This window comes from Coloeus monedula (assembly GCF_965178545.1).
Source record: "Coloeus monedula genome assembly, chromosome: 4".
Lineage (NCBI taxonomy): Eukaryota > Metazoa > Chordata > Aves > Passeriformes > Corvidae > Coloeus > Coloeus monedula.
This window is the reverse complement of record NC_138784.1, coordinates 22,769,375-22,793,374: the sequence shown is the minus strand read 5'-3', so window position 1 is coordinate 22,793,374 and position 24,000 is coordinate 22,769,375. Positions and strand designations below refer to the sequence as shown.

Genomic DNA, 24,000 nt, shown 5'->3' with positions numbered 1-24,000 from the left:
CAGTTTTCCTGTTGATCCGTGTGAGGTATCTGCCTTCCATAAGATCCTTGTCACCACCCTGCTGTTCCTTGGTCCATAATTCCTTGCCCAACTGCTCCTTGTCTTCCTCATCACTGCACATGAGATCACATCTCTGCTGTCTTTCCTCATAAACTCTTTATCCCACTGGTCCCCATGTACTCTGCTCTTGTCTCCCACCCATATTCTCACCCAGACAGACCTTACTTCTAGTTTCCTCCTTCACAGCAGTCTTCAATCCCTGTGTCACCAGCTGACTTTCCATTGTGGCCTGGACAAGTCCACCCCTTCCCAGAGCTGATTCTTGTTTTTCCTGTGTTTAAACCATGGCTTTCACGGTAGCCCTGATGTTAGCCCAGCACAGGGAGTGTGGCATGCACAAAGAAAGGGACAGAGATGCAGAAACATCACCAAGCAGTAGCACATCCCATCAGCTCCTCGTGACCACAAACTGGTGTTTGTCTGCGTGACAGCTCTCACCATGCTGCAAATGTAGAGCAGTTTACTTGCCTTTTACTGAAGGGTGAATTGCTGTGAATTACCCCATTTTATGGAGAGTAAGAATGAACAGGGATAATTGCTACGTATCAGTTCTCACAAAGTAATATGCTTCCCTACATTTGTTTGTTCATGTTTCCACACCCACAGACTGCCTTGCTTCAGTCCAGCACTTGTAGCACTTGAGACTTGCAATTGCAGGGGAAGATCTCAGTGAGCCTCTGTACTTTAGAAACCTGCATAGCACAGGGAGACCTTTTGACACGCCTGGGGTAGATCTTTGGCAAGACTGTGTTTAGCAGGTGCTACCTGCAGGTACCAAAAGTTTGAAACTTGACCAAATTTGGCCAAATCTTTATGATTATTAAAAAATTCAGGGGCTGCTACACTTCACTGGCTCTTTTCATAGCTGAAGTTGTCAGATTCACAAGGAAGCAGTCACAGATATTCTTTACTATGGGCAAACCAACTTTTCCTTTGCTTGTCTGTCTGGCTTTATGTCTACTAAGCTTCCTGGCTTACTTGAAATATTCCACGTATTCTTCTTAAGGGAGGCACTCAGAGTGGAATATTCCATCCTGAATGGTCACCAGAAGGCAAATCTTTCAAAAGGTAAACCAGTATCTTCTAGTAAGTTATGATCAGCCACAGAGACATCAGGTGATGGCAGGTCTGCATGGCACCTGCTTGTAGAGGACAGTGTTTAATGTGCATACCATCCACAGTGTATATATTGACATAGTGCAGTCTGATGGAAACAAAGAACAAATTGTAATTGCATCTCTACAATCTTCAATAGAAACATATGTGATGATGATGATGCTGATGATGCTGATGCTAATAATAATAATATGGTGACCACATATATGCAAGCCCAGGACTGTTTTCAAGCAAGAGAGATTATTATGTCTTAGTCTAGCATAAAGCTGGGCTGAGTGATAGGAAACATATGTTTCTTGGTACTTGTGCTTGCACAATGGTATAAAAAGAGTCCTGACATTCTGTAGGTCTCTGGACAATTCTGCTATTGATGTGTTGTGAGTCACTGCAAACAGACCATCGTATGTTTCTGAATCACTTCCTGCTCAAGGGGTTCTTCCACTTCTTCCAGAGATTGTATGCTGGGGAGGAATTCAGTGGGCTAAAGCCTTGGAGACCCATTCTAAATGCTTTCCCTTTCCCTTCCCTTCTGCAGAATGACTCAGACAGGGCATGACACCTTGAACCAATGTCACTATTCCCTTACTGGGATGGGAGAACCTTATGGGGAGTCCAGAAGGAAATTTAATTCTATATTTTATTTTAAGGACATTCCTTCTGTTTTACTTTGTTTATGTTGTAGGCATTTTACCCTTTATGGGGTTTTTTTGGGGGGAATGGGTTTAGAAATTAGAAAATGGTGCTGTGATAAAACAAAGGTTGTTTCAGCTGTTTTCAATACAGTTGCAATGTTTTGCCCCTCTGTCCCAAAAGTATTAAGGCTCAAACCAAGAAATGGTCCTTAGATATCTAAGAACCTCGGAAGCCTAATTAACTTTACAGCTGTTAATACTTGTAACTGGCTTCATTTAGATTCTCAGAACATTCATAGGTGCTTCTCTTAGATCTGTGCTGTTGATTTGTCATTATTCTGATAACACAAGAGACTGTAAGCCTGGCAGAAGATAGCAGATAGGCCAGCACAGAATTAAAAGTTTTGTGTCATTTACAATGTCCCAAAAGTCCTGCTTTGCATAAAAAGTATTGTCAATAGACTGTTTTAATGCATTTTCATAAAGAAAAATATCTCAATTTAAGGGAAATGTATTCTTCTCCTGGTGTTTAAAATGCTCCTGCTTTCATTTGACATTTCCACTAGAAAATAGTGTCTTGATAACATTTTTTCACAGAGATAAGCCATTGTGAATTACTGAAACCTTGCATTTCAAGGGCCTTTTAGTTTGCTTTTCCCAAGTTATACTGGACTGATACATGATCTTTTGGCAAATCAGTATTGTGATGAAAGTACAATCAGTTTCTAAGTAATTGCAAAATTATTTTGACTTCAAGAGATGCTTATCCTGAATGCCAGCTAATGCAGTACTTCCTCGCTAAATGGCAGTAAACAGTAGTCCTGAATAAGCTGTGCCTGTTGTTCAGAAACTATTTAGAGCTATCACATCTGAAGGAGGTGCATTTCACTGGGGCCTGATTTTCAATCCATCAGTGCATAACAGGGCCTGTCATCAGGGCAGTTGTTGCTGCCACTTGCTTTCAGAAAGTGTCTTCAAAATACAGTTCTCTCTATGCACCTTCACCAACAAAAACATAGAATGCCAGATACATTTTTTTTTCATAGATCATCTGCTTTGCTTTCATGTAGGAGTGGATGGTTCCAGGACTTCAGTTCTTAAGAGTTTGTTCTATCTCATCTGTTTCTTTGTAGATGTGCCAGGCTTTGGTTTGATCACTTTGTAACATTATAGGCATTCTTACCTCTTCAGAATTTTTCTCAAGGAGATCTTTGTTGCTGACAAACCACTCATCTTTTGCAAAATTATGTAATTTAACAATGCTAAATGCAGGTCACAGTTAATTTCCTTACATCCTTACTCTTTGCCACTGGGTGGTTTCTCATTTTGGTAATGCTTCCTACCGACCTGTTGTACTGAGTGTAAATTTGGACCAGGAATAAAATGTGTCATATTGTGTTCATCACAGATTCAGATCTGCTAAAACTGCAGTGCTGTGTTAGCAGCTAGCTTTGCCAGATGAGTAGACCTAGCAAAAATGGATATGATCACCTTTATGGCTACCTAGTAAGGTTGCCTCTGAAATAAACACCTCATTTCTCCAACATAAAGGAATTTATGCCAGACTGCATCAGCTGACCAACTGTTCCCATGCCATGGGAGTTTTCACTTGACTGGCCTGTGATTTCAGTAATTGTGACAAGCTGTAACAGGTTCCCTCTCCCTTGGAAGACATCCTCAAACTCTTTTTCAATTGTTTTGATCTTCTGCCTGTTTGGTGAGTTACCTCTTTAATGAAATTAAGGGAGGGGCATGTTTTTATTCGAGGATAATTTTTTTCTCTTGGTGTGATTATAAATCATACTTCTTCCAATTTGCTAATTGCCCATGAGTTTAGTCACAACTCTAATAGGAATTAGCTCACCACACTAAGTCCTGAGCTTCATTTGTTTATGGTCAATTGCCTGTAGTTTTACTTTCTATGCTAATGTGCCCATTCCTGGAAACACTTCACCAGCATCATGTTCAAGGCACAGGCATTTCATTTGCTTCTGAGAAGGTAGTCCTTTAATCCTCTGCAGCACTGCTCACTGGTCCCATGAAGTGTTGCCTGTAAACATGGTGCTATTTTCCTCTTTGTCCATGCTGGGCAGTGCCTTGGACAGCGACAGAAATTATTGTGGTCCTTGAAGGCTTTTTCCAAATACAAGCCATTGTCCTGACTTTTGGTGTTCGTAGATCTCTGTGCAGTTTATGAGGCAGCTCCATGCTCAATGTTCTGTTCTGTTGCCACTCTCTTGTCTGGTGATGGCATCCTCTGTGGTATGACAGCACTGTCTGTCTTGTGTAGCTTTGAATTAGGTAATTTCCTTTGGCTGGCAAATTTTAATGGCATTTTCAAAAAATAACTCTGGCTCATCCAATAGATTTTGACTACTTTTTCTCAGGTTCAAAACCATGTTTGCTGTCTTCCTAAAGACTCAGCTCCTCAAGATCAAGGGGTTTGGCTTTTCAAACCCCTGACAATTCAAAACTCTTCTGCCCTTAGCCCCGGTTATCTTACTGCTTAATGACATATGGTTCACACGTTTCATTTTTACATCGAAGCCAGTACTCTTCAAATTCCTGTGATGCAGCATCCTGGTGAGCTGCAGATGTCAGGCTTAATTCAAACCGATTAGAAGAATCCAGTAATTCAGAACCAGCTATTGTCAAAAACAAAGCCACCTCTGAGTGATGTAGAAGCATTCAGCGGAAGAGTCACCTAAGCATAATTTCCCATAATCACTGAGCAGTGGAGGCTGAAAGGACACAGAGTATCCATACTTCCACACACAGTCACTCCAGTTACCCCTCCCCAGCATCCAGCAAACCAGGCTCCTCCTGTTCCATGGCCCCCAATATCTTCTAGTAGACAACAAGCCCTGTTTATATTTTTCAAGTTACGCTCCATACTTCCAGAGAGCATTAGCTCCGGTAAGGTGAAGGCTTCAGTGATGCCACTCTTCCACTCAGAGAATTTTCCTACCTTTTTTTTTACCTATAGGAACCAGGGTGGTGCTCAAAATAAATTTCATTCAACCAAATGTAGGCATGTATCCTGTAGATGTGTATATTTGACTGGATCACCAGCACTGTCATCAGTGGGGAGGAATACTGGTATTACTGTGAAACAGCTGTTCTCAGCCTGAAGTATGTGTTTCAAATAGTTTGGACAAACCAGGCTTTGAAACCTCCAACTGAACCCTACTGATATTAAACTTTGTCCAGACTGGCTGCTGCAGATATAAAATGAGATTCATGGGTGTCTGATATTGGGTGACAAGTACCTGATTGGAGGAGTGTGACAGAAACCTGCTTTATTCAGTTTCTCACTCCCAACCCTTCAGCCTGAGTAGCATAAACCTGGGCACAAGAATGTGATCTATCTAGAACTTATAAATGTCTTCAAGCTTTGACCATGGAAGAAAAGTAGAGTGCAACAGGGGCAGTTTCTCCTGGAAGGGATGCAGTGGCTGGAAGGATGTAGCCACCAGGTTCCAGTTTGCCAGGTTTCTGCTTCAAAGTGCAATTTTAGACATAATGCTGGGTGCATCAATTACTCAGCTTTTCCTGACATTCCTCACAGACAAAAAAAATCCTGTAAAATCACCCCAGTGAAAATCAAAGCAGGGTTGGTGTCATATTTGCAGCAATGTCACAGGAAGAGAGTGTTGTGCCTTTTCAGCTCTGCAGACAAAAGCCAGGGGTCTGCCAAATTGTCTAGTTTCACTTTGACTGTGGGAAAGGAGTTGCAGAAGAGAGCTCAAGTTAGTGGAGGCTGATCTACACACAAAACATGCAACGGGCAGGCTTGCAGTTGTTTGGCACATGCTCTGGGCTGGCAAGGAGGGACATCATCCTTCCAGCCCAGCACCAGGCTCCAGCTGATCCTCTGCCATCCGCAGGGGCAGTTGCCGCAGGCTCGGCGCTCCCTGACAGGGGTGGTGATGTGGCTTTGCGCTGGCAGGGGTGTAGCTGCAGACATGGGCTGTGCTTGCATCATGCATTGCAAGAGTGGTTACCACAAGAGCTGCTGCCTTTTGACCCTCCCAGTGAATCTGTGCTGGCCAGGGCTACGTGGCACTAGGCTGGTAGGCAGCCCCTGCAAAATCATCTCTTCTGTGCCTGGGAATGCCATCCCCATTGATCACTTTCCAGCTGGCTTATATTGATTTAGCTTAATTCAATGCAAGTGTTTTGCATGTAGAAAAGGCTCTGTGAATGTTCCCATGAGGTCTAAATCAGTTCTTCTGTCTCTCTTGCTCTTTAAATCCTATTGTCACTCATGTGTAGCTTTCCTGCACTCAGTACATGCCTATTCCTGGGGGGAGTAATTGCCAGGGGCTTAATTTTAGAGAGGAATGCTCACCCTGCTGTCTGGGAATGAAGCCTGGCATAACCGACTTCAAAGACTAGAGAGATTTGTTGCTGAGTTTAAAAGACATCTTTCCCTTGACTGGGATTTGCTATTGTATCCCTTTTGCTCTTATCTTCCCTTTCAGCATATGGGAGGGCTCAGGTGCTTTCCAGACTCTTTTCCATCTTTGGACCCTCTCAAATGCACTTGCAAAGGTGCTAGCAAATTCTCAGTTCTGCCTCTTGCCCTCTGCACATCACTGAGCTGACTGAGGATGTGGTGGATTTGATGGAATCTGTGCTTAAAGAATCCGTCATTTGACTCTCTGTTTACACAGAGCCCTGGTATTCAGCACAGACCTAAAAGAAGGGTTATTTTTAATTCTAAAGAACTAGCACAGAAGGAGAGAGTTCTTTGCCTTCTTCCTTCACTTCACATAATAATTTTAGTCCTAATGAAGGACTCCACACCAAATATAATAGAAGGAAGAATTATTTTTCCTGTGTGCCTGTTGTTTTTCTAACAAACATATGTGTTTGTTTATTTTTAGATTATAAAATGCAATTATTGTGTTCTCTGAAGTACACAAGTAAAATTAAAAACACGTTGAGTTAACTTGATGCTTAATTTATGTTAATTAAACTATTCAATGGGAAGGATGTTCCTAGTTATGTTGCTTCAGTGGGATCTGGATTTTATTCTGGGCTCTGCCACAGATTGCCTATTTGATTCAAGGCAAGTCACTTAATCTCCCAGTGTTTCAGTTCTTCATTCCCCAAATGAAGATAATTCTCCTTCATCTTCTCTGTTTTGACTATAAATTCTTGAATCAGGGTGTGTTTTGCACAGTATTTAGCATAGTATACCCTGATTTATAATCGTATCTATTGATAACAGGTCAACTTGTCTCCAAGAAAAAACACCTCTGCAAGTTCTTCCCAATGCATGGATTTGCAAACAACTATACTTTCCACCACACCCAGACAGGGAATTTCAGAGCTCTGTCAGATCATGCTCAAAACTGAGTTTTCATCAGTGGAAATATGCTTATCTCAGGTTTCCAAATCCCAGGCTTTTACTCTGGAAGTTAAGAACTCAACCTCAAGAAGAGCTTAGCTCTTTCACTGCATCCTTAAACTTCGTCTAAGCTAAGGAGTGTGTGAAATCTCATCAGAAGTTTTACTACAGATCAGGTCCAGGCCTGTGGGTTAGGTAAGACAGAAACTGTGGCTTGAGCACACTTGGCTGGCACGCCTGGGAAAACTCTGTGTCGTGTGAATGGCTGAAGGACCTGCTTCACTCTGATGGTTTCTCACAGCTCCACCTGTCAAATAATCAGTCTCAGAATAGCTTACACCAGGAGGATCTACTCCTGTACTTCCCAGGGATCTATCTAGCCAGGTAACTGTTAGGAAGAGTGATGATTTTCTGTCACAACTTGGTGTATACTCATTTGTGCTGACCATCTTCCCACTACACCTGCACTCATTTGCTTTCCTGTTTATTCACCAGGTGTGTTTTGCCTGGATGTTTGCATTATGGTTTTGTACAATGCCTAGTGCACTGACAACTTCAGCCCTAAGCTGGCAGCACTGAAGCAGCAGCTACCAGAGGAGCTGCCCTCTGTTTTCAGTCAGTGCTGGCTTTAGCTGAGTCATTTTCTCAAGCTGATCGAGTCCATTGAACCCTAGACCTAAGCCCTTATTTCTCCAAATCTGGGAACTCGGGCTACATTTGCAGCAAACAGGGTGAGCAGTAGCTAATGCATGATGGGATTATGCTTTTCTTTTATCACCTGACAGCACTCTGACAGACTGCTTTTCAACATCATCTGCAGTCACTACAAACCTCCCAAAAAAGGCCATGGTATCTGTGGGGCTTCCTCCCTTCTTGCTGCCTGTGTCTCCCTGAGCAGTGTAAAGGCCAGGTCAGCCCTATGATCTTTCTACCTGCAAAAAGTCCCAGTGTTGGCACACTTCTCCTGACTAAAATTCCTTTCTTCACTTGACATATAGTACCATTCTTTGCAAATGTAACTGAGACACATCTAACATGAGGTTCACGATGTGAGGTCAGAGTGCCAGTGCTTTGACTGCCTGGCCAGCTGGGCTTGGGCTCCTATCTCACAGGAAAAGAAGAGTCCCAACCTTGCACTATTGCCAGAACACATGCTGGGTTTTGGCCCCACACTCCAAATGGACTTCCACTAAATGACACACTTCCCATAGCCAACCTGGCAAGCAAAGCCTGTCCCAAGCATGACCCAAAGGGCCAAAGTATCCATTCTCTTCTGGCTTTTGTGGTCATGTTCACAGAGAGGAACTGGTGAGCAACAGCAGTAGCACTGATCATTTTTAATGTCATCTGAAGTCACTATAAACCCCATTCCTTACCAAAATTTCCTGCACAGTTTAAATCTACCCTCCTCATTGCTGGATATGTTTGCCCAACTGCATTTGAAGCTGTGTGATGCAACTCACCATGGTCATGAATGACATGAGCATGCAACAGACCTCTCTTGCTGGCTATTGCTTGGGGGAAAAGTTCTGGCCACCAGCTGACACTCCCAGGACAGATCAAACTAATGAGACTGAAATAGAGGTCACTGAGGTTCAGAGCTGGTTCAGTTTGCACCTGGGCATTTAATTCTTCATGTTGCTGCTTCCCGTCAATAAGCTGTAAGCAAAGGAGAGTGGTAGGAACCAAGGATCAGGGTGTCCATGGGCTTCTGCCTCCTGCAACACTCACACTGAATTAAAGCAAACAGCCTCTTTAATTAAAACCAATAGCCTCTGCTTCACCGCATTTAGGCAGCTCCCTAACAATTCACACCTATTCCATACAGCCATTTCTGTCTTCCTCCTGATTCACTGAAAAATTCCCGCTCACTCTTTCCGTAAACTCAGCATCCTGTCTCCTGTTGAGGTTACAAGCCAGATGTTAGCTTAGCCAATGATTAATACCTTGAAAAGGTCAGCTTTGAATTTCACTGCCAAGTTCACCCACCTCTCTGGGCAACTCCTTATACATCCTCTCTTCCCTTCGTAACATATTTGCAGTTGAAAAATATTAAAACTGATATACTACTTTATATCTTGAAAGCACATTAAAAATAATCTTGGGTGTTGAGAAATGTTTTAAGGCTGTGCTTAGAGAAGAAGGACCTGTTTAATCCCCTTCTCACATGGATTGCTTGTAGCTCTGAAAAATCTGATCTCTGGCTCTCTATGCAGTCCTGTGTACCACCTAATCACCTCTCAACCAGCCCAGTGGATCTAAAGAAGTGAATTCAATATAATTAATGTCATCTTTTGGTGGGGACACAGAAAGTTTACACCAAATTTTACAGACGAAGGCTCCTCATTCTCCCTCAGTCCCAAGCCAGACTTCATAACCTTGTGCAAGTAGTCTCACCACGTTAAAGATTAACACTGTCTTTGTCACACCCTGCACAGCTTAGCTTGTCCCAGTTCTGTCTGGGCTTCTATGTGTGCAGCATCACCAAAGAACCTCTGTTCCTCATCAACAAATGTTAGGTAATATTTGAGAGAATTTTATCTTGGATCCTCTCACATGGAGAAATACAGTTAGGAGCAGGCAGATTTTGCCTGAGAGTGTTTTGTTTTCTTGTTTCTTTTGAAGTACAAGAGGAAATGTGGGAACCATTTCTAAATTGCCCATGCTCCAGAGTGACAGAAGAAACCCAGAAACAGATAAAGACTGACAGCTGGAACATATTGTGATCCAAAGAAGCAATTAGCTTATGGCATTAAAGAATGAAATCACATATAGAAGAGATTCGTGTCTCCTGGCATTACTTGGCAACCTGGAAACTTTGGGGCAAATGAGGTCCGTGGTCCCAGGCCAGTGTGGCACGGACATGTGCCATCCTAGAAGGAAGAGTTTAAGAGTTAAGGGCCTTTCCTTAATGACCTCATCTGAGACCTCACAGATGTGTGGGAAGAGACAAGAGGGAGGAAGGGGTCAGCAGCTTCCCTCTCTCCCTGAGCTTTCCCAGCATTGCTCCAAATTCCTGAAAAAGCTTGCTTCTCCCTGCTGCGGGGACACTTCGAGGCAGCTTTGGTCCATGTCCCCCTGGGACCTTGCATCATAAGCTGGGTGAATGGCCACAGCCTCTCAGCTGTCCCCCTACTCTCAGTCAGCCTCAACTTTAGGCATGAAAGGCCATCCTCATAGGGATTGCTTAAAAGTTACATCACTGAGCAATAAAACAGTGAAAATACCTCAGGGTAGGAGAGGAATTTGAGATAAACATTCTTTACCAGATATTGCAAAAGAAAGCATGGGCTCATCAAAATGAATGAGCTAACTCCCGTTGCCCTCAGTGCTCTAACTCCAGCCCTTACGTGTGCAATGCCGTGCTGCCGCAGTGATGAGCTCAGGACAGCATTAGCAGCATGAAGTCAGACGGCTGGATTGGTGGATGCAATCACATTTCCTGCCCCGGTTACAGTTTTACCCTCCAAAGCCTCAATTTAATCAGTGGTTGTACTCATAGTGGGATTTGTTTCAGGAGGGATCCCATTCGCCACTCCCAGTTTCGGAGAGCTGGTTAATCCTTCTGTGGGGCAGGGTTCACACATCATGCCTCATAAAGTCCCTGTGTGAGGGTTTAGGAAGAAAGGACAGGATTTGTCGTTAGCGCTCTGTGAGCGTGTCTTCACAGCAGGCACAGAGATACCCAACCAGATGGCTTCACTCCATTAACTTCTCACAGGTGGAGACCAAGGTCCAAAAATACACAGCAGCAGCCAGGTCCATGTAGGCCAACCCCATGCTCCCTCCCCAGAAAGGTCTGGGAACAAAAACACCTAAACTGTCCCACATAGGCCATCTACATGTGGCTTTTTTGCCACATTCATCCAGCCCTGCATTTTCCAGCTCCAGACTGGTCAGCCTGCATCATGATGTGCTTCATGAGCCTATCAGCCCAGAGAATCTCCACGCAGTGTCCCACTGAGGTCATGGAAAAATTTGCTCCGTACACAGGATCAGAGCAGCATTTGTGCTTTTGGGAACCCCTTCCACCAAGGACTATCATTAGCCTTGTGTGGTGCAGAATCAGTTTAAAATAACTTCACTTGGAGCGCTCCATGGAAATCCCCTGCCAGTCACCCTCCTCACGTGCTTTTTGTTCTGAGATTCAACAGGCCTCAAAGGGCAGTCTCAGAAGAGGCCACATCTGTACAGAGTTTGCTTTCATCCCCACAAGGGTTCCCAAACAATGCCAGTGCCAGCCGGAGGTTTGCTGAATAGTATGAGAACCAAAGACTTTCTTTGCCTTCTGTTCATCCATTAAAACCTTGTGAGTCAAAATTAAGAGGACAGGAGTGGGAGCTTTAGGAGGCTGTGGTTTCTCACAAATGCCTTAAGCTAAGTACTAATGAGAAAGTTAAAAAAAAAAGAAGTCTGCAACCCATCACCAGAGCAATGCCACAATTAGAGACAAATCCCGTGTGCACTGCTTTACATTTATGATGCAGACAAACTAATTTAACTAATTAGGGCTGTCTACAAAATGCATATGAAATAGTACTCTGTCCTCAAGGCCCAATATCAGAGATTCTTGCTACTGAAGTCCAAAAGTGCACAGATATATAGCAGGGACACCTGCTATTCTCTGAGCATGGAATTAGCCAAGCCACCTCTGCATGGGAAATTTTGAATATTTTCTTTATTGTCCCACCCACAACTGATGGATGAAAACCAATCAGTTGAGAAGTCTGCAAGGATTACTGTATGCAAAACTCCCTTTGATTTCAGAATTTAATTTTAAAAACCAAGAAAAAATGAAAAGTCCAATTGGCTTTTCCCATTTGAAACTAATTTTTTACACATTAACTTAACTTTACAGTTTTTATGTAAGCCTAAACAGTTAAGGTATTATTTAGCTTCTTTGAGAAAGCAAACGTTTTTCTTTGTCTGTGCAAAGGTTTGTTGTTGTTGTTTAAAAGGCACTCCTGCTCCCCTGAAATTTGGTCTGTGTATTTTGATAGCAGCAGTTTGTGCAGCACAGAAACTCTGCAGAGAAGTTCAGCTGCTGCATTACTGAGGTGCTGGCACTACCTCCATGAGAATTAAAGCCATGACCACAATAGAAGACTTCAGCAACTAGTTCTGAAAAATAATTTAGTGGCATGAAGTTTGATGAGAAGAAAAGAGGTAGGATTGTATTAAAGAAAAAAGTTTTAAAAGAAACCCATCTTTCCAGACTAGTTTGAATGTGCCTGGTTCTACCTCCGGCCAGAGTGCCTGGCATGAGCTCCTCTGCTGAACCCAATGCCCTTCTTTTCGGCACATCCATGTGGGTTTCTGCCCACATTCCAAAATCCTACCTGGATCCCACAACAGCCTCAGCACTTCATCTGGGAAAAAAACAAATGCCTTCCTGTACTGGGCGTGGACCAACTCACTAACATTTGTCTCATTTATCCCTGAGAAGTGGAGGTATTGCCTCACAGATGAAACCAGCTCAGGTCTCCACCTCTTTTTCCAGTAAAGGATGCACCCTTTCTCTCTAGACAAACAGAAGGAGTGGGCTCACAGAGACCACAGCATCCTTTGCCACTCCAGGATTCCCCAAGGTAAAGAAGAGGGTCTATGTATTACTCCAAAAGGAATTTCTCTGCTTCCTGCTTCTTGCCATTCCGGGCTGTTGCAGCCTGCGGTACATCAATGTGTGCTCAGCAGGGGAAAAATGCCGCTGGCCAAGGTGGTGGTTGTGAGATGAAAAAGGCTGATCTGCACAGTGGTTTCTTCTGTCTTCGTCTGAATGGTTTCACTTCAGGAACCCCTTCCTTGTTACAGCTGGGAAAGATGTAAACAGAAGCCAGGCCCATCTGAAAATAACTCTGCTTGTGTCCTGTGTGGAGCCTGCTTGATTTTCCTTCTGCTTTTTACTCCTAGTATCAAACTAGGTTGTCTCTCAGCACTGAGTTTGCAGACAATTAGGAGCACAGGTCACCTACAGCTTCTTCCACTTCACTGGGAGCTCTAGTGGCTTTAGCAGGATTGTATCTTATCTCATGGAATGAGACACAAGAGGGAGACAAATACCCAAGTGGTGCCATTTTAAGCTCATGCCCTTGAAGCCTAGGCAGGAAAATATATTTCTCAGATCTTGAGTGATTCCAAAGTTTTGGATATTTACCTAAGCCAAAACTGAAATCTCAAAGATCCTCAAGAATGAAACATGGACAAATTAAGTGCATGTCAGAAAAACTTCCCTTTTGCAGTTTGAAAGCATTCCATGTCCCATTTGGACTGGGGAGGGGGGAAGAAGTTAATTAGTGCTCATTCACTGAATCATTGAAACATGATACTTCCACCTTTCAAAATATAAAATTTGCCCCCTGGGACCTCATTCTCTTTCCCAAGAAACTGCTGAATTTGGAGAGATTGTGAAATACAGCCCTTCCTACAGTTTTTGGCTCCTACTGAAAACATGTAATTTGAAAGTTCCCAAGAAATCTCAAAAGACACAGAGCTAATTCAAACATGGGATACAATAGCTGCCTTTCATGTCCTCAATGTCTCTGACATGAGCCAAAAATCAGTCTGGATAAACACAGAAGATTTTTATCTGGAGAAAGAAGCTTGAAACTGTGAAGCACAAGAATGAGGATGTAGGAAGAACAGAGCTCATACCCGGCCCCCACGTGCTCTAGGTGCCTACAAAAGATACCACAGCAAATTCAGGGTTAGGAAGAGCTGTTTCCAGTGTTTAATTGCATGTGCAGCCCACGGAGGAGGTAAATTCATGGAACAGGATTTACTCCCCACATTTATGTCCCAGAGCACAAAAAGTAGGGGATGTGTGCTTCACTCCAGGCCACGTTAGCAAAGTATGTGAATTCCTGCATGAGCCTAAGGGCTCAAAATGCTGAAAATATGATCTAGCTGTAAAATAGAACAAAATGAGCCCATAGCTCAAACATTTCTCATGTGAGGCAATACCTGACTTTCCAGGTCAGCGGGCAAAAGAAATGTGGTGTAAGTATCTGTGGCTGTAAGCCAAAAAAGGACCCACTGTGAATTCAGTCTAAAAAAGGTAGTCAGTGGAAATTGTCATATGGGAATAGTATGACATCTGGCTGCATGAGGTAGACCATTTTTCTGTACAACCAAAGTGAAACACTGGTGTGGGAACATACAAAGATAAAATGCAAGGTAAGGACTACTCTCCTGCCCAACCCAGTGAGACAGAGAGGCTACATTAACAGGGGCAAACCATACAGTGCCAGGGTCATTCTCTGGCAGCTCTGTCATGGCCCAACCACAGTCGTGCTATCAAGCTCTCCTAGCCTCCAGTGTTCTGTGAGGCATGGCTGCAGACTTATGCTGGTTCCATGTTGTGCTTGGGAGATGTTTGGGAGAACGTTATTTATTCGTCTTGAGAAAGAATATGCCAGAGATTGGTCTAACAACTTAACAGTATAGGCAAATCAGGGCCAGTGTCCTTGCTATGTCATTGTTCTATCTACCAGTATAGATGTGGCCTGAGATGCCAGCTGCATTGTGATGCTTCCCATAATCCTCATTCTTCTTTATGTCCAAAGTCCCTCCTGAGGCTTTAATCAAGATTATTAACTGTGCTTTTAAAAAAGTATAAAAAATGGATCTTTCAAAGAAGTCCAACTGTGACTGCCTGGTCCTCTGTGCTGCTATTTCTATTGCTTTCAGTGCTGAAGAATAGCAAGAAGGAAGGAGGTGGTGATTCATTGCCCAAGAGCTTTCAGGAGCCCAGAGAGTATTTCAAATGTTCCAGTATCCCATTGCCTGTACCAGGCAGCATCCATGGCTCATTGCTGGTGCCAGCATCTGACATGGCAATGCCAGCCAAATATGCACGGGATCACTGGCAGTTACAATGGCGTGAGGTTTACAAGAAAACTTCAGAGCCATTTCTGTGGCAAGCAGATATTTCTCAATGAATGTACTAATAAGCCCAGGACCCACTTCTTATTTTACAGTGACATAACTGCACCGCTCTCAGATGTGCTGCAGAAGGTTGGGAAATCACAAGTAAGCCCTTGGAGTCATGTGGGGGCCTCCCAGCTTTGCGGTCAGGGTATGTGGCTTCACTGTGTGTAAAAGCTGGGGGGAGATCCGTATGCACCTTGTCCTTCGGTGCATATGGAAAAGCACCTGCAGCAGACTGTGTGGTGAGATTAGAGACCAGCAGTAACAGGGGAATTATTAGCTTCAGTGAGACTTGTTGCAAAATGTTGTTCTCCTCTGTGAAGTTTAGGGAAGTTCTTTTCTCTCCAAAGAAACCCCATGCTACCCATTTTGAAATCAGTATTCAGAGTTTTCCCCAAAAAGGGACGGTCAAGCCTGCCAAGGGAAGAGAGATTTGTTGGCCAGTATCTTGTGAACCTCAGGGATTCTTGGAAGAGTGATAGCTTTGAAGATTGCAGCACAAATTCATAAAGCATTTTATTTCCCATCTGTCTTTTTCTTGTATCTTTTACCATAGCTTAGATGCTACAGTTTTTCCAAAGGTAACCCCGTGTCCATCAGTAACCCATCAAAATAAAATTCCTAGGGAGTTCCCTACCATGTTAACAACTGGTGTTCACCATCTCTTCCTTGGCAATGTGTTTACATGGGGGATGGAATTTTCTAATTAGAGAAAAATATAGCAAAAGGCAGACAATTCAGGTCAGGGGGAAAAGGAAACTCAAGAGTTTCTTCTTCTCTTTCACTGCATCCCATAAAAAATATTTGGACAGTTTCTCAACATAAGGAGTTGGGAGAATGTATTCACTCTCCTAGCAAAAAAGGAAAGACAAGAAGCTTCCTTAAAGGCACCACTGCAAGATAGCTAAGTGAACATCATGCATTAAGGAATTATAGAAATTTTCTATGTAGTCATAGAACCTTTAAAAAACCTGCCCGTGATTTGATACGTGATAATGGGGATTTATTGACCAGGACTGCTGGATATGTGTGAGAATACAAGCATACACATGTGCATACACATACTGCATTTTGGGATTTTTTGCTGAGCATCTGTTTGTCTGGATATGTTCATATCATTCTCACACTTGAAGCTCCAAAGGAATGAGAATAATATCAAATGCTTACACTCTTATTCTCCACTAGGGGAATCCAAACACATCCTGTCTCAAATAAAGAAGTTACATAACATTAGAGGTGGAATCAATGACAAAATGTTTCGGATTGTGCTTATGCCTTTTTATTCACTTCCATGACCCATTCTAACCACAGCAAGTGTTAGGAGCCCTGAAACATTGGTTTGTGGTTTGTTTACTTGAGGATGTGGGAATTAAGTCATGCTGCTGTTGGGGTTTCTTTTTTATTATTTTATTTTTTGTTGTGTTTTTTAAAAGCAATGGGAGAATCAAAGGATATTTTTTTACCATCTGCTGCCATCTCATCCATCAACTGCCTCACTGCTTTGGGTCCCACCTGTACAATGCTGTCTTGATCCAGCTGTCATTGAACTCCTCCTGTCACAAGTATCTCATTGCTCTTCTCATCATAGCCCCTATCTCCTCCTTCTTCCTGAGACCTCTGGAGATACATACTCTTCCTCAGGATTTACTTCAGCTGACTTGAAAGCTGTCTCAAGGCCCTGTTTCCTCAGATAACGATTCTTTCTTCATTGTGCTCTAATTACAATACAGTAAACAATACACAGGTGTGTGTTTTACAGGAATCCATACCACGTGCAGCCCTGATCTGGCCATGCCTAGCAAGGCTGGCAAGCAACCAATGCTGATCTTCAGCTCAAGTTTTTAGTAAGATAGTTCCATAAACACATTGACATCATATAATGACATCATTGTTTTCCTGTAGGTTTGAATCAGCTTGCTTGCTTTTACAGGAAATTATATGTTCACTGCTCCTCCAACTTAATTGACACCAGGGAAGTGCCACACACGTTACTTCCAACATTTAGCTTTCAAGTGCATGAACAACATTCCCATCATCCATTAGGTACCCACCCAAAACAGGCTTTGTCATCATACAAGTAAAAGCAGCTAAATAAACATTAAAATCAGGTTTAGAGTAGAAAAGAAAAATTCAGAATATTACTTCTGGGGGAAGGATGAAGCCAAAAGTACAATACCTTGTGCTATGGGGCTTTCTGGCCTGGTTGAAAACACTGGATGCTATGGTAATATGATACCGATGCCAAGAGACCAAAGTTTTAATGACTCCATCTCCCACCACCTCAAATCCTTCCTAATATTATCCATGATGTAACTGCAGCCTGTGCTATTCATTTTAGCATTGATTGGAAGGGTTTTGCAGAAGAGAGAATAATACTAGAAACTGAAAGTTCATTGTATAAAACGAGCTAGATAATGTGAACTAATGCACAGAACTAAACATAACGGAAGGAAATCAAAAACGACATTCTGCTTTGTTCATGGACTACAGGACAGTACACAAAATCACAAACTTAAAATCAGCATCTCTCATGCTGATTGACAATTGAGGGTTTCAGTGAAACAAAAGTGTCAAAAGCATTGTATTCATGGTTTAGATCAGGTTTCATAGAACTATAAAATATTAAGGGGTTGGAAGGGACCTTAAAGATCACCTAGTTACACCCCCTCTGCTGTGTTCAGGGACACCTCCCACTAGACCAGGTTGCTCAAGGCCTTGTCCAACCTGGCTTTGAACTCTGCCTTTCTAAGATTCCTCCCTTCGGATCAATTTAGATCCAACTCTGTTCTACTGCTCCACCAGTAAAGAATAGAGAAAACATTCATAAATTTACAGGAAATGCTGAAGCCCTCATTATTTGTTGGAAAGGAGGGGCAGAGGGTAAAGTGGAAAGTGTCACAGTTTACAGCCACGTGTTTTCAAATAAAGGCTAATGTGTGCATACCAGCAGTCATTTTACACACCAGTGCCAAATCTGATAAACTGAAAAGTGGTCTTTGCAGTGACACTACACACAGAGCAGAGCCCTGAAAATCAGGGGCTAAAATGGTACACTTTGGGCCATCAGTGTTCTAAGTTGGAAATAACTTCATGACGCTCCCTTCACTACTACCAAAGAAGACTTGGTTGAGTTTCCTAGTTCAGGATTCAAAATGCTGTTTGACTCTTAACAGGCCTCTACATACATCAAGCTCTAGACATTTATGTAAACCTTGGCATCTCAAGGCTTTGTCACAACCTCTGGGAATACATTTGTAAGATTTTAATTCAAAGGGTTGAGTTATGAATATGAACAAACACCCTGCATATGATCACTGAGCTAGCTGTAGCACTACAGTCCCATCTCAAAACTTGCAGACCTCATCTACAACAGTCCTGTCAACAGTTCATGCACATTTTAAAATGATCAAAGTGTTTTTCACTATTTTTCCGAGAAAAAAAGAGCCCTTGCAACACATAGAAAGACACAGACACATATCTTTGCATGATTTCAGTAAAAACATGCTTTTCTTATTAAAATGTAGTGCTATTCTGTGATTATAATAATCTTCCTTTCTGGGAAATGTATGAGTCAGTATGTGTAAATACTCATCTCAGGGGTCTGCCCTTGTGGTGGCTCTGGCCACCCTCAGAACTTCTCACCGCGTTTGTGTGTGAATTGCATCAGAGTTGTACGTATGATAGATTCTCCCTTCTTTCAGCTTCCCTATCCCTCTGGGTGCTTGCCAAGTATGCTGGCTGGCCACCTTATTAGCAACAAAAGTGGGACTTGAGTCCCAACCAGACTCTGGTGGAAGCTGGAGGTTCCCCCATTGACTGGAGTGGCGTTCAACCACTTCCACCGCATCAGCAAGGGCTTTCCAGCGGGTGGTTATGGACACTGATTGCTTTAGTCCTGTGCACTATGGAGAGCTTTTGATTACACTTAACTTCCACGCAGGCTAAGGGCACTCCACTGTCACTAGATAAACTCCTTATATAATGCAGCTCTGTGTGTGTGCCATACTCTCTTGTTGGTTCTTCCATAAGGCAGGTTCATGTACATGGAAATTTGGTGGGTTTTCAGTGGCAGAGGCAGATTCCTGGCTAACCACGCACCAGCATTTCTCTGAAGCCACAGCTTTCCCAGAGAAGCTACCACATGTTCACAGTCTGGATCTGTCTCACCCCAAGCCCCAAGCACTGTGCCTAGGACAAGCCACGTGTGACCCCAACATGCTCTGACACCAGCTCGCCACCCCTACGTGGGATGAGACCAGCCTTAGTAAGAAAGCTGAGCTCATGTTTCCAAGAAACGAAGAGAAAGGGAGACGTTTGCGCAGCACGTTATCACTGCCGGTGGTACTTTCCAGACTAACAGTAAACTTGGGTTGTTTACTGGATCCTAAACTTTCTTTGCATGTATACAGGAAAACAGATGCTTCCCACTCCCGGGCCCCATGCCCAAGCAGGCTCCCTTTAGCAACACCATAGGCAGAGGACAAAAAACAGGGCAGCAGAGACATTGCTTCCTGCCTCGGTCCGCTTTGAGCTGGTGATAGAGCATTATCTATCCCGCACACTTCTGTGGCCTCCTTGCCAGGGTATCAGGCAGGCTCACAGCACGCAGTTTGCTTTTCCTGCGCCATTGGAACAGCTGCTGCCTCCGCTCCCAAACAGGGAACAGAGGCCAGGCCTTGCAAGCGCTTTGGCTAAACAGGGGGCATGGGGCAGGGATGAGAGAGCTGGGAAGTGAGCCACATCTCCCAGAGCCTGAGCAGGTGGGTGCCCCAACTACTAGGTTACCTTTCATCTTCCAGCATTAAAGGTCTGGCATGGTGCATCCATAGCCCTATCTTCAGTACGCCTCAGGTGCAGTCCCCCAAATGGTTCATTTATGCCAGCATAAATTAAATTTCAGGCTCTTACAATGAATTAAAGAGGCAAAGGTGAAATAGAGCACAAACTCATGTGCCTGGACATATACTTAACCATTTGACTTCAGGATGGCCACTTATCAGTCTCCTGCCTCTTCTTCTGAAGCAGTGGTGCTGATCGCTGCCTCTGCCAGGACTGTAATTTATTGTACCCTTCTGTGGTCCAAAGATCTTTCAGCTTTCTGCCTGAAGAAAATGACACAGGCTGCTTGAGGACGTGATGCACTCACTGTTCCCCTCTCCTGTGACATTTCTTTATATAAGCATCTGAATAGCAAAACATATCAGTGTTCATTACAAATTTTGTTATTTATAGTGAGCTGCCACAGATGGAGACTGCAGCACCATTCTATCTTTAGGGCGTAGTGCCTGCCTGTCCATACAGACAATTGGTAATTAACACAAGAACAAGTTGTTTATCTATTCTCAAATAAATAGGAGAGCCATTTATCCATCCAAATTCAACTGCCTCCCTTTGCCAGATCTCCAGGTTAACTGCTTAATGAATAGAGCTCATTGCCTCAGGCACTTAAGTAAAGACAGAAGTGTCTTTAAAGGAAATGAAATATGGACTAAAAAATAACTAGTTACATACTGAACAAATAGCATTTAGATCACAAGAATCATGAGCACAAGACAAGATAAAGATCACAGGGATGCCGAGCAGAGGTGTAGAAATGGACCAATCAGTATGTGGGGGAGATGCGGTGCATATATCCTAGTTACTCCCAACACGTGCACTTCCTACCAGTACAGCCACCCAGCTCTGAGCCCATCACTTCAGTGAATCCTTGCATGAACATGAAACTGGAGAAGAAAAGGCAGAGAGGGTACTTGCAGTTCTTCAAGTAAAATCCCACATGTGCTCTAAGATGACCTTGTATGCCTTGGGTGGCAGGACCCTGCCCAATGGAAACACCACACAAGCCAGGGAGAACATATGACTTTCTTTTCTATTTTTATTGCTGATTCCAACCCTTCTTTGTTTTCTTTTATTCACTATACCCACCCCTGAAAATAGAGAAGAACAGGCTTTATGAATAGATGGACTTTGTGAGTTGCACCTAAGGGTTGGCCCCACTTCCTTCTCTCCTTGTCCCCCCACCCTCCCCACTGATGGGAGGGGTACACTCACTATTAAGGCCAAAGCAGTCCGTGTGGAAAAGAACAAACAACCTTTGTCTTTCTCGCCATTCAGACGTTTTCAGCATCTGAAAGTTTCACTTACTCAAGCTTGCATGCGCAACTGTGTTTTACAAGCATATGAGTGTACACACATCCATATGTACAGGGTGGGAAAGCTGCTACCACGCAGCAAAAGTGGGTCAGATCTGAGGAATTCTGCCAGGCCTCCATTTTCAATCATATGGGACCCAGTGAAGAGCTATTTGCTCACTGCCCTTCCATCCAGACAAACTTTATTTGGCCTTTTTATTCTCCAGTTTACAGCATCCAGGAGGGGGATAAAAGCAACTAAATAAAGAAAATTATTCCAAAAACAGTGGCTGGAAAAAATAACTAACGAAAAAGTCCTTCTTTTTCTTTCAGCTCACAACTCCGAATTTTCCTGTAGTGGTCAAGCTGGGACATGCTCATGCTGGAATGGGGAAGGTAAGTAAAAGAAAATATATATATATATATCTCTGGAAACAGATATATATGTGGCACAGCATTCCTGTGATTACACATGGCATGTGGCCAGCCAGCAAAGGGGTTAAACCTCCCCACAACCTATCTGGGTCGCACTGGCTGTTCCTGTGGGAGAAAAGGCCTTTTTCCGCTGTCACGCACTTGGAGACAGGCAGTGGTATTGGGTTGGAGGCTGTCTGGGATGCGGGAAGGGGGGTTGGTGAAGCGTGGGGGGAAAGCTGGCTGGGCTGAAGTCATTAGGCTTGTCTTTTATACATTTTCTCCTCTCCTGAAAGTGGTAGTGTTGTTTATTCAAGCACCTGTAAAGTGCAGCTACACCCCGTAGCACTCACAATGAGGAGCTGTGGCGCTGGGCTTCTGGAGTGCATTATGATGACCTTATTCAAAAAACAGGAGCCCTTCAGTTATTTTTTTCCTCCTTGCAAGGAAGAACAAGACCTTACAAAGCAGAGTGGCTGGTTGCCTGCCAAGGAATCCTGAAAAACAGTTCACTACCCAGGACCTGTTTGTTTTTCCCAGGCTCTCTGGGGTGTTTATTCCCCCAGTGAATTAGCAGCCCCTGTTTCTTGGGGTGACTGGGCTCCCCTTTCAGTGAGGCATCACCAGCACATTCCTGCTGCACTTGAGTCTCCTCTTTCTTGCATCTATCTTTTCAAAAGGCATCCCCTATCTGTCTAAAGCTTGATTTGCTCAGAAGTATGAAATTCTGAGGTATCATCTCTAAATCCAATTGAGTGGTACATGAACTTCGTAACTGATACGCCTCTCGCAGTGCCTCCCTAGAGCAGACAGACCTTCTCCTGGCCTCACACTTTGCCTGAAAAATATATATAGTTACACCAAATTTAAACTTGGTACAGTTTGTTTGCTTGTGCTCTGGAAACAGAAGCCCTTTCTGGCTTGCTGGATTGCACATGGAAGATCTAATAATCTTTCTTGCTTTGATTGCAATGTTCCCCTGTCTGGATGGTAGCTGCTGGGGAGGAAGTGGGCACAGATCCCTGTGCCAGTGGTGGAGTTGGCTTTCAGCATCAAGGAACAAACATGTAAATAAGCAGGAAATGTTGGTTAATATATTGGTGCTGCCTATGTTAAGCAGGCAGAGGTGTTATTGAATTAGAGTGCATGCAGACAGCCTAGAGGTGCTTGTAGGGAGCCACTAACTTGTTCCTAGGAAGGATTTCATTAGCAAAAACCAACCAGGACAAACTAGGAGGAAAACCTCCCCCCTGAGACCTTGCAAGCCCGCATGTCTCTGACTGCTCTGCCATTTCACCTGTAATGCAGGTGTAATTCATGTGTCTCATGCACAAAGGACCCTTAGAGGCTGCAGAAATGAGGGTAGAATCAGAGAAAAGTACTCCAAACTTAACAGCATTTCCAGACAAAACTCTCAGCAGAACATTTAGCTATTGTCTTCTGCACCACACACCAGATCTTCTTCCACCTCTTACTTTCCCTCCCATTTTATTCTTTAATTATGTTGATTTTTGCTGTTACAAGTTACAGAGGAAGAGAGTTTCTATTCAGACTCCTGGCACAATTGTACTCGGCGGTACAAGGAGGGTATGTAGGAAGTCATTCCAGATAAAGATAGGCTAACAGCCAGCATCTTAGAAGAAAGAATTGATCTGAGGCCAAGTTTACTTTAGTCCATTATAAAATTAGTGACTACTAGCAAAGTCTGGATGTGCATTTGGGTACTGAGTTTCAACACTGCTCTGTTCAGTAGATGGGGAAGGTACAGGAAGCAAGGGCTGTTGACCTTATGGTTTTAGTTTGGGCGCTTATCCAGCCTGAAGGATAGTTGAGACTGATTAAATTTTCTTTCTTCAGTCTCACTGCATTTCATTGCACAGAGCAAAAAGAAAAGAGAGAAAGATAAAATAAAACAAAGAATAAATCAGTTGGTTTAAAACACAAGTAACAAGAATTTGTTTCCTGCTTTTTTTGAAACAGTAGGGTTCAAGCCCAAGTGGGACTGACAAAAGAAACCACAGAAAATATCAGAAGAAATACAGAGAAGCAGAATTATGGGTATACTAGAAAAGTAACACCTACAGGTAAAAAAATCAAGCCTACGATAAAGTAATGCAGAAGAGGGAAGTTCCCAGGAGACATTATGGTGTTTTTAACCATCATAATGCAAAAGCAATAACCAGTGAGATTACAGAGAGCTAAATTATTTCTTTGCACTGGTCTTCAGAAGTAGAGATAATAGCAGGAAATAGCAGGTCTTTACCTATAAAATATACATAATATGAAAAGAAAGAGGTTTGCTTTTGGTTTGACAAATGCAACAAAGTACATGTTAATAAAGCACCTGCATCAGGTCATGTTTTGT

At 43.3% G+C, this 24,000-nt stretch overlaps 1 protein-coding gene across 2 annotated transcripts in view; it reads left to right on the top strand.

Moving 5' to 3' along the window:
• Nucleotides 1-24,000, top strand: part of SYN3 (synapsin III) — a gene marked incomplete at both ends in the record, with an annotated part of 164,925 nt that overhangs the window by 111,943 nt on the left and 28,982 nt on the right. For both annotated transcript variants that reach the window (XM_082280008.1, XM_082280007.1), the window contains one exon: nt 21,555-21,617. In XM_082280008.1, coding sequence (XP_082136134.1) covers nt 21,555-21,617 — 63 coding nt within the window. The remainder of the gene's footprint in view (nt 1-21,554; nt 21,618-24,000) is intronic.